This window comes from Thalassophryne amazonica, chromosome 7 (assembly GCF_902500255.1).
Source record: "Thalassophryne amazonica chromosome 7, fThaAma1.1, whole genome shotgun sequence".
Taxonomy (NCBI): domain Eukaryota; kingdom Metazoa; phylum Chordata; class Actinopteri; order Batrachoidiformes; family Batrachoididae; genus Thalassophryne; species Thalassophryne amazonica.
In genome coordinates, this window is record NC_047109.1 from 74,034,197 (window position 1) to 74,047,233 (window position 13,037).

Here is a 13,037-nt window from a genome sequence, read left to right on the forward strand (position 1 = left end):
TTCAGAGAATGAAATGAAAACTTCAACTTCACCAACAAAGCTATCACCTCCCACCTATCCCGGATTCCAGACAACTGCTAGGGTGAGACTAAAGCTGCCTCAAGAAGAGACAGTTGCTATTGCTATTATTACTACTAATACTACTGGTACTACTACTGTTACTTGCAAAAATGAAGTGGTAAAACGTTCAAAGGAAAAAGAAGAGAATAGAGAAGTACCACTAACCTTTCAGCACATTTGGTGATGATGATGCAGCAGCACAAAAATTGTCTCTCCCCTTAACTTCTCCTATCAAAGTGCTCAATAGCCTATGTCATTCCCCATATGTCAAACTATATGTGTGCCAAGTTTGGGTCAATTCTGAGGTGTTGTTTGGACAGGAGAGGGACATATACACACCCACACACATAGAGTTGTCTCTTAGTATATAGATTAGCAATGTTGTTTTGCAGTTGTAATAAATCTTCATGGTAAACATTCTGGGTAACAAATTACCTTTCACTGTTCACTCCACTTCTCACCATTAATTTGTGAAAATGATAAGTAAGATCCTTGAATGGTATAATCACAGTTATTTCATTTAGATGCTGACGTTAAGGTCCTTGTAGTTGCTGTTGCTCACTGGGTGTACAGTAGGTGGTCCATGGTTTGTTGAAGTAAGCATTAAACTTGGTTTTATTCAGATTACCTGCGCCTGGCTTGATTGAGACATGCTTCTTGAGCTTGGTTTGTCCAAAGTGAAACATGTTAAGCCAGGATACGCTGATTAGACTAAGTCAAGATATGCTTTGTTTGTTATTCTGAATTTCTTAATTCTGCTTTTGTGAAATACCCCTCTGGGGACTAAATATTAGCTTGTTGAGAAGTTTCAACAAGCTAATATTTTCTCAAGAAATGCCTTAAGGTGTGTTCATGTAACTGCAGTGTTGCGCTCTTTCCTTTACCATCCCAGAACTGTTGGTGGTGCCATAAAACATTCCTATAGCTTTCTGTAAGTTAATAGCTATAGCATTAGCATTAGCTATAAGTCATTAGCTTGACTACATTAACTGCACTTTTAAAAATACAACTATTTTTCTGTTAAACCTGTCAACTACATCTGATAGCTGACACTACCCTATTTTTTTTTTTTTTTTATTGTGGTTTGTTTGGTTTTGTTGTTGTTGTGTGTTTTTCTTTTGTTGTTGTTGTTGTTTTTTGGTAGGGGGGAAAATTATTGTTCCACAATTCTGGAAATGTTGTTAGTTTCTCTGGCATTTTGAATGTAGTCATCATGTTACTCTACACTGACTGGCTGTGCATACAAAGGACAGTGGAAGGACTGCATTTCTACTCAAAGTGCTTTACAGTGATGCCTTAGATGTATTTCCCCAGCCAAGGCTGGTACCCATTTTTACAGCTGAGTGGACTGAAACAATGGAGAGACTTTGTAAACTGTTGTGGCTGTGTATTATGTGGGTCTTTTTATTTGCTAATAGAACAAAAGTTTATGTTAAAAAAAAATACTTTTATTGGGGATCAACAGCAGTTGCCACTACGTTAACTTAATGTCAGTTCTGTCAGTACACTCATACTAGTGTACTACACAGTTGGGAAAAATGTAGTACACACAATCAGTTGGGTGGCTGAATACTCTGTATGGATTGAGTATAGGGTTGCCAACCGTCCCTTGAAAAACAGAATCGTCCCTTATTTGGAAATAAAAGTGTGCGTTTCGTATTGACCTGAAACGGGACGCAGTTTGTCCCGTATTTCTGTGAGAATCAAAAAGTCTGTAAAATGTCAATGGAATTGACTTGCGCTTTATATGGAAACTTACGGTAAATTTGATCCCAGCCTCTCTCCTGCTCTTCACCAATGAGCTGACAGACACGAGTTGACATACAGAATCACTCTTATCTCATTGGTTGAGGGACATCTGCTCGCCAGAAGATCCCGGACGAGAATCATGAGCGGACGACCTTAGCAGCGTGGCTGATACTGGCACTGCAGACACGCCTACGAACAGCAATGTCTGTAACTGTTACATTGTTTTGGATGATATTTTTTATGTTAATTTATACACTTTTAACTTAAGCAATAACACGACAGAGATTTATTTTTAAAGAAATTTTTTTTATATATTTTGAAGCAGGACAGGATGGTCATATTGAAATTGTGAGTGAAAGTTTATTTTGCACTAAAAATAAATTGCCAAATAATTTGTTTTCCGCATGTTCATATCATAACAAATGCATGTGTGCATCTACTTAAATTCATGGTCAAGTCAATAGTCAAATGGTTAAAAATCATTTCACACACACGCTGGGAAGGGTGAAGGCAAAGGTCAGTTGGCCGGTCCATGGAAATAGAGACTGGAATGGACGTCACGTGACTAGCGGCGTGCTGCACGGCGGCCGTTACTGAAGGTGGAGAGAGACCTTGATCCTGTTAAACAGAAGCGATATGAGGAGAAAAAAGGCAGCCAGTGCTTCATCATCAATTGCATGAACCACGAAAACAAATTCTCCAATACTAAAAGGAACTGTACAAGAGCCTTAATGTAATTATGTAAAACAAATGTCTATTTTAAAGTCGTTATGCTGCAATTTAATGTCAATATACTGAGACTATAACTCAACGCCATAAGTTCTTTTCATTAAGCTGCGTTCACATGCGGAAACAAAAATGTTTAAATATATTTATGTCTATACATATACTTGCAGCTGTTGTTTAATATGATATGTACATGTGGTAACAGGAGGCATTTAAATTTTAACAGTGTGGTTGGAGGGGATGGAGGAGGTACTTTTTACCCTGACTGAGGGTCAAAAGTCATAAATTCTGAATGGCTTTATATCTACTTGTAATAAAATGTTAGTAAAAATCATATATATGTTGTTGTCATTAAAAGACTAGCAGTAATATTACAGTGGAAAAAGCAGCAAGATAAATGAGCACAATGGCAAGGCATACTTCAGATTAATATTTTAATACATAAGGATTTTTTTATCCAGACATGTATGGGTTCATTAGAACTTTTAATTAGCATGAATACAACTTACAAGCGTCATTTATAAAAATCCATCGAGAATTATGATGACGGGAAAAAAAAATCACAGTAAATGAACAGAATGGAATATTTTCCACAAATTTCCACACTTTACATAAAACATTTTTTTCTACCTAGACATGTATGGGTTCATTAGAAAGAGCAATTAAAGGGCTTTAAAACAAGCCTACTTTTATTAAAATCTGTTAACAAATAGCGACAAAGTGAGAAAAGCAGCACAGTTTGTTGTAATTTCCCCAGATTTCTGCATTTTACATAAACTTTTTTTTTTTTCACCCACACTTACATAGGTGCATTGGAAAGAGCTTTCAAAGGGCTTTGAAACAAGCCTACATTTATTAAAATCCATTAAGAAATACTGACGCTAGTGCAATCAGTTTATTATTGATGAGCTGCACATTTCCACCCTTAGTAATGGCGCCTTCCTGTCCTGAGTGACGCTAATAGATAGAGGCGCGCATTTCCATGGGCCGGTCAGCCCTGCCAGTGAGGTGTCCCTTATTTATTTTTCAGAGAGTTGGCAACCCTAATTGAGTAGCATACCAAAGATACCTGGATGATCGACTTCCTCCATAGTGTGCAAGCTAGCTTCAAGACGCTATCCCATGATGCAGCTGGAACCTGGTAACCGAAGAAAAACAGCTTCCAAAATATGCATTCAAGAACTGTATAAAATAAAGTCTGCCACTGCAAAATAGACATTTTTGCAGCATATGTGGGCATGTCCATATGTGTCATCTGTGAACATTGGGATCAACGGACAGGTGAGATGGTGGTGCCGTAGTGAAACTGAATTGTGTCCTATTCAATTACTTCTAGTGCATGCTACAGTAACAGTTGTATAATATGTACTAACCAGTGTTAAATGCATACTAAATGTTTTAACAAAGGGTGTGTGTGAGTGTGTGTGTGAGAGAGAGAGAGAGAGGCCATTGATTATTCTTTTATTATGAATGAGAGTGAATGCTGATATGTTACTGGAGATGAGGCTCTCAAAAATGTTATTCAGGCTTGCAATGTATTAAAATTTTTACAATTGTGTGCCAAAAAATTGAACAAATAATAATAATATAATAATAACTGTTATTATTACATACAGTATATTTATGTGCAGCTGATCTGCTCTGTGTCATTCTGATTCCATCACATCTCAGAAGCTGAGCAGTGTGGGACCTGGTTAGTACTTGGATAGGAGACCTCTTTGGAACACCAGCGGCTGTGTGTGTTTCTCCAGGTTACACTGGAGTTGCGTCAGGAAGGGCATCGGGCGTAAAACTTGTGCCAAATACCAATGTGTTTCTGGCTGTATCCGTGTTCATTTCCCACTAGCTTTTACAAAATATATGAGCCAGATAGAGACCAGCCAGTGACATCACGGCGCATCTCTATTGGCTGTCACCGCGTCCTTCCCATAATTCCTCACACAAGTCTGGGGAAGCTCTGCGTGATCTATGACGTCACTGTCATTGACTGTGTGGGTCTCAACTGTTGCTGCCGTAAGTAATTCAAGTCTGTCTGTTCTTTTGACATTTTACCCTTCAGGGAATCTTTTTAGAATTTTATCTAGATAATGTGAATTTTGATAATATTGGCAATGACACAATATAAAATCCCTATTTAAAGACTAACAAAATAGTGGTGCCAAAGAAAATTCTTGTTGTGTCTTAAGCTTAGTAGCCCTATAAATCTAAATGAATGTAATGTCACATTTTGATGAAATCACTGATTTGGATTTTTGTAGTGTTTGCCACAGCCACCAGATGGTGGATTTTCTGAAATATTTAATAGACAGATAGTGACTGTGTGTTACAAAAGCACGGCAATTGTTCTCCAAAGATGGCAGACAGAAATATCAAGGAAAGGAGCTCAATGTCCGCCCTACTGTTTGTTTTTTTAATGTTGAATGTGTTCAAGTATAGACTTCAATGACATATGTCACAGAGCCAAACAAACCATTTCAAACCTAAATTTTGCTTGTAGCAGAGGAATTTCGACATGCACAGGCATGGAACTGTGGTATTTTGAGGATATTTAAGAAGAAATGCAAAAGGTATTTTGCTGTAAAAATAGATGAAGACCAATATTGCACAATATGACCCCTTTAATAATTTGATGTTAAAAGAAACCTCACTTTCCTAATGATATTTCAGCTATGAGTAATTGCATTTGTACGGTACATGCGGAAAGTATTCACAACACTTCACTTTTTCCACATTTTATGTTACAGCCTTATTCCAAAATAGAGCAAATTCATTTTTTTCTACCAAAATTCTACTCACAACACCCCATAATGACAACATGAACTTTTTTTTTTTTTTTTTTTTTGCAAATTTATTTTAAAAAAGGGGGAAAAAGAAATCACATGTACATAAGTATTCACATGCTTTGCTCAATACTTTGTTGATGCTGTTTTGGCAGCAATTACAGCCTCAAGTCTTCTTGAATATGATGCCACCAGTGGCGGTGCCAAGAGGGGGGCTTGGGGGGCTTAAGCACCCCCAAAAATGAGCCAAGATCCCCTCAGCCCCCGCAATAATTCTGCCAATAATGTGAATAGCAACTGACATATTTGTGGATCTCAACTGTAGTTTTGTGCTGAGAATGTCTCAATATTGCATAACTGAGCAAAGTGATGAATGTGTGTGTTCAGTGATCCACCAATGCTGAATCACTCTTCACAAATAGAATTTTCAGTTTTGCAAATAATCATTTATTTGTAAAAACCCACACACAAGTTACAAATCAGAAATTTGTGTTTGTGGATCACAAAGCAGGTGTACAAATCAAAGGATATTTGTAAATCACCCTCTGTGCATTTGCAAGTATTAATGAGACAAATTTAACTCCACACTCCAAAAATTTAGGTTTCGTAAATATTTATTATGGCCACTCTTAAAACTTCACTTATCTTTATAATTTTATTACTGGTAAATTTTAGAATTGATTTAGATGAGATATACTTATTATCTCACAGGAATATATCACAATTATCTGGGAACTACTTTTTGCGCAGGAATTCATAAAGCATGTCAGCCACAGCCGTGCACTAACACAGAATATACAGAAGCTGTATATCATTGCTCGGCAATCATTCTAAGTGATGTGTGTGTGCATTGATACCACATTTTAGAGGAGCACAGGTGACTAAAGCATATACCTTGGTATTTATAAAGCAATTTACTATATAATATTCAATTCAACGACATTTTGTGGAGCCCCCCCAACTTTTACCCCAGCCCTCCCTCAGCTCCCCCAACAAAAATTTCCTGGCGCCGCCACAGGCTTGGTGCGCCTATCTTTGGATAGTTTTACCCATTCATCTTTGCAGCACCTCTCAAGCTCCATCAGGTTGGATGGGGAGCGTCGGTGCACAGCCATTTTCTGATCTCTCCTGAGATGTTCAATTGGCTTCAGGTCTGGGCTCTGGCTGGACCACTCACAGAGTTGTCCTGAAGCCACCCCTTAGGTATCTTGTCTGTGTGCTTAGGGGTCATTGTCCTGCTGAAACATGAACCGTCGCCTCATGCAAGAGCACTCTGGAGCAGGTTTTCATCCAGGATGTCTCTGTACATTGCTGCATTCATCTTTCCCTCAATCCTGACTAGTCTCCCAGTTCCTGCTGCTGAAAAACATCCCCACAGCATGATGCTGCCACCACCATGTGTCACTGTAGGGATGGTGCCTGGTTTTCTCCCAACATGATGTCTGGCATTCATGCCAAAGAGTTCAAGCTTTGTCTCATCAGACCAGAGAATTTTGTTTCTCATGGTCTGAGAGTCCTTCAGGTGCCTTTTGGCAAACTCCAGGTGGGCTGCCATGTGCCTTTTACTAAGGAGTGACTTCTGTTCTGTCTGGCCACTCTACCATACAGGCCTGACTGGTGGATTGCGACAGAGGTGGTTCTCCTTCTGGAACATCCTCCTCTCTCCACAGAGGAATGCTGGAGCTCTGACAGAGTAACATTAGGTTCTTGGTCACCTCCCTGACTAAGGCCCTTCTCCCCCGATCTTTCAGTTTAGATAGGTGGCCAGCTGTCTGAAGAGTCCTGGTAGATCCGATCTTCTTTCATTTACAGATGATGGAGGCCACTGTGCTCACTGGGACCTTCAAATTTGCAGAAATGTTTCTGTACCCTTCCCCAGATTTGTACCTTGAGACAATCCTGTCTCAGAGGTCTACAGACAATTTCTTTGACTTCATGCTTGGTGTGTGCTCTGACATGCACTGTCAACTGTGGGACCTTGTATGTAGACAGGCATGTGCCTTTCCAAATCATGTCCAATTAACTAAATTTACCCCAGGTGGACTCCAGTTAAGCTGTAGAAACATCTAAAGGATGATCAGTGGAAACTGGATACACCTGAGCTCAATTTTGAGCTTCATGGCAAAGGCTGTGAATACTTATGTAAATGTTTTTTTTTCTCTTTTTTTTTTAAATAAATTGTCAAAAATCTAAAAAAAAACTTTTTTCACATTGTCATTATGGGGTATTCAAATCAATTTTATTTATATAGCGCCAAATCACACCAAACAGTTGCCCCAAGGCGCTTTATATTGTAAGGCAAAAGCCATACAGTAATTACAGAAAAACCCCAACGGTCAAAACGACCCCCTATGAGCAAGCACTTGGCGACAGTGGGAAGGAAAAACTCCCTTTTAACAGGAAGAAACCTCCAGCAGAACCAGGCTCAGGGAGGCGCAGTCTTCTGCTGGGACTGGTTGGGGCTGAGGGAGAGAATCAGGAAAAAGACATGCTGTGGAAGAGAGCAGAGATCAATCACCAATGATTAAATGCAGAGTGGTGCATACAGAGCAAAAAGAGGTGAATAAAAAGAAACACTGGGTGCATCATGGGAACCCCCCAGCAGTTTAAGTCTATAGCAGCATAAGTAAGGGATGGTTCAGGGTCGCCTGATCCAGCCCTAACTATAAGCTTTAGCAAAAAGGAAAGTTTTAAGCTTAATCTTAAAAGTAGAGAGGGTGTCTGTCTCCCTGATCTGAATTGGGAGCTGGTTCCACAGGAGAGGAGCCTGAAAGCTGAAGGCTCTGCCTCCCATTCTACTCTTACAAACCCTAGGAACTACAAGTAAGCCTGCAGTCTGAGAGCAAAGCGCTCTATTGGGGTGATATGGTACTATGAGGTCCCTAAGAAAAGATGGGACCTGATTATTCAAAACCTTATAAGTAAGAAGAAGAATTTTAAATTCTATTCTGGAATTAACAGGGAGCCAATGAAGAGAAGCCAATATGGGTGAAATATGCTCTCTCCTTCTAGTCCCTGTCAGTACTCTAGCTGCAGCATTTTGAATTAACTGAAGGCTTTTCAGGGAACTTTTAGGACAACCTGATAATAATGAATAGTCTAATAATGAATAGTCTAGCCTAGAATAAATAAATGCATGAATTAGCTTTTCAGCATCACTCTCAGACAAGACCTTTCTCATTTTAGAGATATTGCGCAAATGCAAAAAAGCAGTCCTACATATTTGCTTAATATGCGCACTGAAGGACATATCCTGATAAAAAATGACTCCAAGATTTCTCACAGTATTACTGGAGGTCAGGGTAATGCCATCCAGAGTAAGGATCTGGTTAGACACCATGTTTCTAAGATTTGTGGGGCCAAGTACAATAACTTCAGTTTTATCTGAATTTAAAAGCAGGACATTAGAGGTCATCCACGTCTTTATGTCTGAAAGACATTCCTGCAGTTTAACTAATTGGTGTGTGTCCTCTGGCTTCATGGATAGATAAAGCTGGGTATCATCTGCGTAACAATGAAAATTTAAGCAATGCTTTCTAATAATACTGCCTAAGGGAAGCATGTATAAAGTGAATAAAATCGTTCCTAGCACAGAACCTTGTGGAACTCCATAATTAACCTTAGTCCGTGAAGAAGACTCCCCATTTACATGAACAAATTGTAATCTATTAGATAAATATTATTCAAACCACTGCAACGCAGTGCCTTTAATACCTATGGCATGCTCTAATCTCTGTAATAAAATTTTATGGTCAACAGTATCAAAAGCTGCACTGAGGTCTAACAGGACGAGCACAGAGATGAGTCCACTGTCTGAGGCCATAAGAAGATCATTTGTAACCTTCACTAATGCTGTTTCTGTACTATGATGAATTCTGAAACCTGACTTCTCTAATAGCTAACATTTTATTTGCAAAGAAAGTCATGAAGTCATTACTAGTTAAAGTTAAAGGAATACTCGGCTCAATAGAGCTCTGACTCTTTGTCAGCCTGGCTACAGTGCTGAAAAGAAACCTGGGGTTGTTCTTATTTTCTTCAATTAGTGATGAATAGTAAGATGCCCTAGCTTTACGGAGGGCTTTTTTTTATAGAGCAACAGACTCTTTTTCCAGGCTAAATGAAGACCTTCTAAATTAGTGAGACGCCATTTCCTCTCCAGCTTACGGGTTATCTGCTTTAAGCTGTGAGTTTGTGGGTTATACCACGGAGTCAGGCACTTCTCATTTAAGGCTCTCTTTTTCAGAGGAGCTACAGTATCCAAAGTTGTGCTCAATGAGGATATAAAGCAATTGACGAGATACTCTATCTCACTTACAGAGTTTAGGTAGCTACTCTGCACTGTGTTGGTATATGGCATTAGAGAACATAAAGAAGGAATCATATCCTTAAACCTAGTTTAAACCCAGAAAGACTTCTACCGTAATGAAACTTATTCCCCACTGCTGGGTAGTCCATTAAAGTAAATGTAAATGTTATTAAGAAATGATCAGACAAAAAGGGTTTTTCAGGGAATACTGTTAAGTCTTCAATTTCTATGCCATATGTCCGAACAAGATCTAAAGTGTGGTTAAAGTGGTGGGTGGACTCATTTACATTTTGAGCGAAGCCAACTGAGTCTAATAATAGATTAAATGCAGTGTTGAGGCTGTCATTCTCAGCATCTGTGTGGATGTTAAAATCACCCACTATAATTATCTTATCTGAGCTAAGCACTAAGTCAGACAAAAGGTCTGAAAAATCACAAAGAAACTCACAGTAATGACCAGGTGGACGATAGATAATAACAAATAAAACTGGTTTTTGAGACTTCCAATTTGGATGGACAAGACTAAGAGTCAAACTTTCAAATGAATTAAAGCTCTGTCTGGGTCTTTGATTAATTAATAAACTGGAGTGGAAGATTTCTGCTAATCCTCCGTCTCGGCCCGTGCTACAAGCGTTCTGACAGTTAGTGTGACTCGGGGGTGTTGACTCATTTAAACTAACATATTCATCCTGCTGTAACCAGGTTTCTGTAAGGCAGAATAAATCAATATGTTGATCAATTATTATATCATTTACTAACAGGTACTTAGAAGAGAGAGACCTAATATTTAATAAACCACATTTAACTGTTTTAGTCTGTGGTGCAGTTGAAGGTGCTATATTATTTTTTCTTTTTGAATTTTTATGCTTAAATAGATTTTTACTGGTTATTGGTGGTCTGGGAGCAGGCACCGTCTCTACGGGGATGGGGTAATGAGGGGATGGCAGGGGGAGAGAAGCTGCAGAGAGGTGTGTAAGACTACAACTCTGCTTCCTGGTCCCAACCCTGGATAGTCACGGTTTGGAGGATTTAAGAAAATTGGCCAGATTTCTAGAAATGAGAGCTGCTCCATCCAAAGTGGGATGGATGCCGTCTCTCCTAACAAGACCAGGTTTTCCCCAGAAGCTTTGCCAATTATCTATGAAGCCCACCTCGTTTTTTGGACACCACTCAGGCAGCCAGCAATTCAAGGAGAACATGCGGCTAAACATGTCACTCCCGGTCTGATTGGGGAGGGGCCCAGAGAAAACTAGAGTCCGACATTGTTATTGTGTGTAGAACTTTGAGGGAACAAAATGAATTTCATGTGGAAGAAGTGAAGCGCTGTGAATACTTTCCGGATGCACTGTATCTCCAGTGGTATCATTAATATTTTTCATTTGCTCTATTTTAGGGGTCCTGGCTGGACATGACAACAGAGTGAGTTGCATTGGTGTATCCTCAGACGGAATGGCATGTTGCACAGGATCCTGGGACAGCTTCCTCAAGATCTGGAACTGACCAGCAGGCACAAAGGGAACAGGAGCGCTGTGTTGGTATCAGCCTGTGAAAAAGAGTTAGACAAAAAGAGAGGGGAGCTTTTGAACTTTAGGAGAGCTACAGAGTCTCATAGGGTGAGAAGAAGGTATTTTCACTGTGCCAATTCCTGTTGAACAATAAGGAGAGGAGGTCATAGGAAGGTCAATTTCTCTCACTTGTCTTCTCACTTTATGAGAAATTTGGAGTTGACAGACCAGGGGGGGGGGGGTCAAGTAAAGATCATTCCTGTTAGTTAATTATCCTGCTGAAATGGTAACACATGCACATTTATCATTTATAACAGACATCTAACGTGAACGTTTGCCAAATTAAAATAGTACCTGGGACAAGATGAAATCAGATTCATCTGCATAAGTTCACACCAGCTGTTTTATATCTAAGCACAATATGGAGAATATGAACCTTTGCATTTGGTTTCAAACTGTTTGTAGTTTTTCTAGATACCTTAGATGTGTATAAACACTTTTTGTTGGGTTCTGTCATTAAAGCTACAGTGTGTAGGATTTAGTGTTCTCTAGTGGTGATATTATAGATCGCTTTATACTATCACAGATCACACTTTTGTTTCCCTTCATGTTTTCATTTCTTTGGTGATGGGGGTTCGTGCTCCCTTGCCTTCTCTTGTGATAAGCCACTATGATCCTCCATTTCACAAAAATGAGCGTTCTCAAACTTGTTAGCCAACAATCGCAACCAGTATAGAGGGGACCAACCACTGACTCCTCTTCTTTTTTCTTCAACGTCCAGCCATGTTGCAAAATACGAAAGACAGTGTATGTCCCTTTGGGATACTGTATCTACATGGCGGCCTCCATAAGGGGGCCTGCCCCCATTTAGACACAAACAGGTCATTCTAAGCTCATGAAAACACATTGATTTGTTGTTGCAGGTAATTATAGCCTAATGAAGAGATAGTTATGTGCTATTTGCTTGTGCTATATTCAATTTGTACTCATAAACGCCCCCAAATCCTCCACACTGCAGCTTTAGTCAAAAAGGAGTTGTAGTTTGCAGGTGTCTAAATTGGTGATTGGTGTGTTTTCTGTGTGACTGATGGACAATGTTTAAGGGGTTTTGGGGTTTGATGAAGAAAATGCTTTAATAGACTTTAAAATACCAGAAATTAAAACAGTTTTTGTGGTTCAGGGAGCATAAAAAGCAGAATGTAGGCAGTTTGTAGCGGAAGACTTTTTGTGCGAGTGCTGTATGGAACAAAAACATAAATTAATCACCACAACAGTCTTTACATCACGTGTTGAGCTCCAGGCCCTCAAAGAACTTTTGATCAAGGTTGTGGACCAAAACACATGAATAATTTCTGTGGCCTGTGAGTATACACATATTTTTTTATTATCCTTCAACACGGGGGAACTGGCGGCAGGTCACAGACAAAATACCTACCAAAACCACCAAACAAGCAAAAGCAAACAGCAAAACCACTTTCCTTCACTTTATGTGTGCTGTCAGTTCCTTTTAGCTAGTCGGCTCCTTTGACTCCTGAACTGTAGGGTTGCAGTCTTTTCACTAAATTTCACAATAAAGTATGTATTTAATTATCATTTGTGGCTCAGTTTTAATTCATCCCATTCAATCCACTCATATCTTCCTCTCTGCCGTCTCTCTCTCAGTCCTGTTGTTTTGTTGCATGACATCTGATCAAAACATGCATTAATTATGAGAAAAACGTGCATTTAGCACATTGAACAATCCAGTTAACTACATTTGATGAAATGCAATTTAGTTCATTTTCATGGCCATCAGTGCAAGTGATGAGCCCTGATCTACAGGATAACAAAGTTACTGTAGTCATTTATGTACATACCACAAAAAAAAAGTTTTTTCCAATACTTAATCTCTGGGAAAAGTGAAGCAACAGT

At 39.2% G+C, this 13,037-nt stretch overlaps 1 protein-coding gene across 2 annotated transcripts in view; it reads left to right on the forward strand.

The window, feature by feature from the left end:
• Window positions 1–12,716, forward strand: part of gnb3a (guanine nucleotide binding protein (G protein), beta polypeptide 3a) — a 41,613-nt gene extending 28,897 nt beyond the window's left edge. For both annotated transcript variants that reach the window (XM_034174471.1, XM_034174470.1), the window contains exon 9: window positions 11,015–12,716. In XM_034174471.1, coding sequence (XP_034030362.1) covers window positions 11,015–11,121 — 107 coding nt within the window. In that variant the 3' untranslated portion in view covers window positions 11,122–12,716. The remainder of the gene's footprint in view (window positions 1–11,014) is intronic.
• The last annotated feature ends 321 nt before the right edge of the window (window positions 12,717–13,037 follow it).